Source organism: Suricata suricatta, chromosome 5 (assembly GCF_006229205.1).
Source record: "Suricata suricatta isolate VVHF042 chromosome 5, meerkat_22Aug2017_6uvM2_HiC, whole genome shotgun sequence".
Taxonomy (NCBI): Eukaryota; Metazoa; Chordata; class Mammalia; order Carnivora; family Herpestidae; genus Suricata; species Suricata suricatta.
Genome location: NC_043704.1, coordinates 1,526,888 through 1,531,969, shown reverse-complemented (window position 1 = coordinate 1,531,969; position 5,082 = coordinate 1,526,888). Strand labels below are relative to the sequence as shown.

The following is a 5,082-nucleotide window of genomic DNA, read 5'->3' as shown; positions in this document are numbered from 1 at the left end:
GCGCGGCGGGGCGGTTGCCACGGGAAGCGGCGCAGGCGCGGCGGCCGGCCGGCCTGGTCGCGGGGTTGCCGGGTTCCTACCGTCCGCCGGGCCTCAGCCCGTTTGTGGCTCACTGCCGCTCCGGCAGCTAAATTCCCGGAGGGCCCGGGTCTCCCAGGGGGTCCCGGAGCCGCGGCCGCCCAGAGCGGGTCACGTCATACCGGAAGTGCCTCGGAAAGGTCTGATTAAAGGAGCGGGACCTACGACGGAGATGGAGGATGGAAGCCTGGGGGACGTGACGGGGGACAGGACGGGGACAGGACTCCATGGAGTTGGAGGATGGCGCCTGGGGGACAGGGCGGGGACAGGACCAAAGACGGAGATGGAGAACTGGAATGGGGGCCGGAGGAGGGCATCGATGGAAGACGGCAGCCTGGGGGACAGGACGGGACAGAACGGAGACGGGACCGGGACAAAGGATGGAGATGGAGGATAGCAGCCTCTTCCTGCCCCCATCACTGGGCGGGGCCGGGTTCAGGGCAGGTAGACTGCTGGCTCAGCCGATTTCATTCCAGGTGTGTATTTTTTAAAGAGACCTGGAGAACGGAGATAAAAATTAAAGATCCTTCCCATCCGCTGAAGTGCGCAGTGTGGGGGCGTCTGGGTGGCTCATTTGGTTAAGCGTGAGACTCTTTTGAGTTCAGCTCAGATCACCACCTTTTGGTTCGTGGGTTCGAGCTCCACCTCAGGATCCAGGATCTGCACTATCAGTGCAGAGCCTGCTTAGGATTCTCTGCTCCTCCCCTGTTCCCACTCACTCTCTCTCAAAATAAACATTCAGAAATACACTCTGTGGCACAGGGCCATTTTAGGGTGACTTTCAGGCCCAACCGCAGTTAAAGCAAGAGGGTCCACAAGAAAGGCGTGTGATGCCCCTTTGGCTTCGCCAGACAGGCTTGAGGTTGGAAGAAGCCTCGCCGGTGGTGGTTTTCTTTGGCACCAGCGCGGCCCCCAGGAGTCCCCGCTTCCCAAGATGCCGCCCCGAAGAGAGGGGCCCCGGAGGCCTGAGGGGGCAAAGTAGCAGGGCCTGCTCCGCCCCCCTGCAGACCAGCCTGACCCTGAGGCAGCGCCCGAGCTCAGGCTGGGGCACCCAGCCGCCCTTCCGGCTCCTGGCGCTCTGGCTTCCGCACAGCTGTGTGACGGTAAGGGGACAAAGAGTCCTTTGTTCATGATGTTCCGGGGGCCCTGGTCCCACTGACCCCCGCGGTTTGGTGGTCCACCCCACGCCCGCTGACTCCTTTGCGGCCATGTACACCTTTGAAAAAAGTTTTCATCTCGTTTACATCCTACAACTATTCTATAGAATTTAACATATAATGTCCCATGTAATCTATTAACATAATACATAATTTATATGCTGTTATTATCTGTCTCTTGTAATCAGGAAACACGGTCCACGAGGGCAAGGAGTTTTTGTCTGATTTGTCTGCAGACGCAGCTTTGGTCCCGGGCGGGGCAGGATTTACTGAACTGAATAAAATTAAGCAATGCAAACAAACCTCCCAAGAATGCGTATTTTCGGGTTAAGCTACACAGAAACTTGGTGCGATGCTACCGTGAGTGAGTAGGCTGTTCACAGCACGAAGGAAAGTGGTCTCATATTCAAACACCAAAAACCCTGAGAAGCCCAGACTGATGTCCGTATTCATGTGCCCTCCCTTCACCCACGCTGCCCCGGAGAGGAAGAGTGCGGTGATGCCAGTTCAGCTGCAGCCCGGGAGAGCTCCTGAGGAAGGGGGGGGGGGTGCCCCCTCGGCAGGGAAGTGCCACCGGCGCGGGTCAACTGCAAGGGCGCGGAGGGCGGCCATCAGGTGAATACTGTCTTCGATACACAGCCTTAACGTGCCTTGCTGCAGGTCCGCGCGGACACGGAATTGGGACACGGGCCCCCATGGGCAAACGCAGTATTGAAGACAAGCCAAGAGACAGAATACCAAACTATATTTACTGTTTACAGTAGCAAAGGACCACAAATAACGTACAAATTGGGGGATGAACACAACAGCCAGCAGACGCCCCGCCCGCGCCCCAACAGCAGAACACAAAGGAAACGCAAACACCTCCAGCAAGGTTTCAGGCAAGCAAGAGAGGACGGCCATGGCCACGCCCCGGGACGAGAACAAGGCAGCAGCGGGTCCATACAGAACGACAGGAGGAAAACGATAAGGGTTTAGTTGGTACAGATCCCAGAACACCTCACAGAACCCCAATCACGTACTAAGCGTAAACCCCACGCCTATTTGGAAAGTAGCACAGCCCGGGTCCAGGAGGGCGACGCAGGGTCCCCTTTCCAAGGGCTTTGCTGGTAACACACTTGGAAGCAGGTCTTTTACACAAAAACATAAGTGCAGATTCAGCAATACTGAATCTTGCTTTTTTATATAGAGACCACAAGCACTCACCCGAAGCAAATACAAGAAATGTGAGGCCACACAGCACTACTGCCTGGTGAGAGATGCGGGGATTACGTTCTCAGGGGAGGAGCCGGATGTCGCTGCACCGGCCTCTGCCCGTGCCATGGCACCGGGCACCCGGACCCCAGACCCATGTTACTGAAGGGCCCGGTTACCTTCCATTTTAACCTTTAAGAAAGCATTCCAGCATTTTCCCTTCAACTTTACCATGTTCTGAAATGCAGTGTTTGGCATTTTAAAAACCTGTGCCTATATGAGACAGCGAAAAGTCTGTCTCCCCCCAAATCGCCCCCAAAACCTGTCCAATGGGAGCACCCCCACCATGGTGCCGGGAGCTCCTGGCCGGGCTGGGGGCAAGGTAAGATCCCCATCGAGACGAGAAGGGGACCCGCAGACCACAGTTTGGGCCAACATTCTAGGGGAAAAAACAAAAATGAAAAAAACAAACCAAAAGGAACCTCGCCACTCATTTTCCGCAAAGACACGTGTGACTGGCCGGGTTGAGCGGGGGCCCCGCAGACAGAGTTCTGAGTTGCCCTCGCCAAATGTCAGAGAGGAGAGTAATCGTGGTGACTGTCGTCGGGTCTCCGCAGACGCCTTTGTCACTGGCACGGCTACCTGCTTGCGGCTAAACAGCAGACGGAGGACGAAGACGCGGCGGGGGCGGTCCTCCAGAGGCGGCGCCCCTAGCGCCCGCGGCTCTCCCGCCAGCCCCCCGTCTGCTGCTGAAACACGTCGATGGTGTCCTCGTCCTCCATCTCCAGCTGACGGGCGCGGGGAGAGGGGACAGCGTTAGTTTCCTCACGGTCACAGGACAGAAGATGCTCAACTGAACTGTCTTCCTCACCCTGGAGAACACCATCCCCCAACCTCTGCTCGTGGGCACCGTGGGCGCCACGCAGGGGAAAGACGCTCAGTGGCGGATGTCCAGTGAGCCCTGTGCATCCCCGACGCGTCCCCTGACAGAACTCACACGAGAAGCTTCAAAGCTAAGGACGGCGATAGGCTGGCTCAGTCAGCCCGGCAGGAGACTCAGGATCTCGGCTGTAAGTTCCAGCCCCGTGCTGGGTGTACAGATTACTTAAAATAGATAAAATCTTTAAAGGAAAGAAAAACTGAGTCTCATTTAAAAACAAGTAAGAGTCAAGTTTTTACTGAGGGGCGCCTGGGTGGCTCAGTCGGTCCAGTGTCCGACTCTTGAGTTGAGCTCAGGTCATGTGATCCCAAGGTGGTGGGATCTCAGGGGAGAAACGCCGTGGCTGACGCCGTGGCTGCCCCTGCCCGTGGCACCCCGCCTCGTGCGCAGGCACAGGAAGGGCACGAGGATCAAGGCAGTAACTGAGCCGCACGTTCAGTGTCCACACTAGAAGGGGGGGAACCGGGTCCAGAGAGGTGCCGGGTGGGACCGCACGACCCTCGTCACTGACCCGGACCCCGCGTGGGGGGTGATGTGTGACCAACTGCACGTGTCTCATTTCAAAAGCTTCAAATAACTCAAAATTTAAAAATAAAATAACCAAGGGGCGCCTGCGTGGCTCAGTCGGTTGAGCGTCCGACTTCGGCTCAGGTCATGATCTCACGGTCCACGGGTTGGATGCCTGCGTCAGGCTCTGTGCTGACAGCTGGGAGCCTGGAGCGGCTTCAGATTCTGTGTCTCCTCTCTCAGCCCCTCCCCCACTCACATTCTGTGTCTCTAGGTCTCTCTCTCAAAAATGTACATTAAAAAAGTTGAATAACCCAATAAAACCATTAAGAAAAGAAACGAAGTCTATAGGAGGACCCGTCAGCAGCTTTCAAGACGATCTTCCCGCGGAAGCTGGCCGGGAAGCGCACACGCGCAGGCGCACACGCACACACGCACAGGCGCACACGTGCACACGCGCAGGCGCACACGCACACACACGCGCAGGCGCACGCACACACGGAGCTTTCGTACCTGTGCAGGGGTGTCTGTTTCATTGATCGGCTGCCCATCAAACCTGAATCTGATCTGTCTCATTGACAAGCCCTGAAAAGGAAAACCAATGATCGATAGATATTTTCAGATAACACGTTGATTCCAAAAGACAAAACATTTATCTCAAAACATGAGAATTCCGTATATATGGATTTACAATCCACTTGATGACAGAAACCTCCCAGTGGGCCTACAGTCTTTTTCACGGATAGTTCCAGAAACCACTGCTCTGACACCGCCGCCGGTGCCCGCCCCCCACTTCCCTCCAGAAGGGAGCACCCCCACCCTGTTGACACCACCGCCCTTTTCCCTGGGAGGAGCCGTCCGGTAATGGCAAGGCCTGCCGTCAAGGACCGCGTGGGGGCGGGGGGCGGTCCTGAACACGGGATGGGGGGCTGCAGCAGCGTGTTCTGTCCGGAAGTGGCACAGGCAGGCACCTGCGGCCCCAGGGCACACGCACAGGGTCCTGGAAGAGAGACTCTCCTCTTAAAAAGCAATTCTAACTTCACTCGAACAGAAGAGGCAGCAAGAAAACACGCGTCTCCAGCGCCTCCCCGGCCCCCCTCTGGCTGCACCCCCGGGGGCACAGGCAGGCGCCCAGGAGGGGCCGCTTCATGGAAATGTGCTGCCTCACAGGTTGCGGCCCCTGGGGGTCCCCACAGGGAAGCACCG

The 5,082-nt window shown here is 57.2% G+C and overlaps 1 protein-coding gene and 1 long non-coding RNA gene across 4 annotated transcripts in view; one reads left to right on the top strand and one right to left on the bottom strand.

The window, feature by feature from the left end:
* The first annotated feature begins 22 nt into the window (after positions 1-22).
* LOC115291384 lies at positions 23-1,537 on the top strand. Of its 2 annotated transcripts, none has more exons than XR_003908420.1 (3): positions 23-218; positions 934-1,181; positions 1,424-1,537. It is a non-coding gene; the product is annotated as an uncharacterized LOC115291384 (long non-coding RNA). The 2 variants fall into 2 exon arrangements; XR_003908418.1 differs by having other exon boundaries at positions 930-1,181.
* Positions 1,538-1,963: 426 nt separating this feature from the next.
* The window catches only part of SUMO3 (small ubiquitin like modifier 3), an 8,703-nt gene continuing 5,584 nt past the window's right edge, over positions 1,964-5,082 (bottom strand). For both annotated transcript variants that reach the window (XM_029938814.1, XM_029938813.1), the window contains exons 3-4: positions 4,390-4,461; positions 1,964-3,217 (exon numbers count right to left, since the gene is read on the bottom strand). In XM_029938814.1, the coding sequence (XP_029794674.1) occupies positions 3,140-3,217; positions 4,390-4,461 (150 nt within the window). In that variant the 3' untranslated portion in view covers positions 1,964-3,139. The remainder of the gene's footprint in view (positions 3,218-4,389; positions 4,462-5,082) is intronic.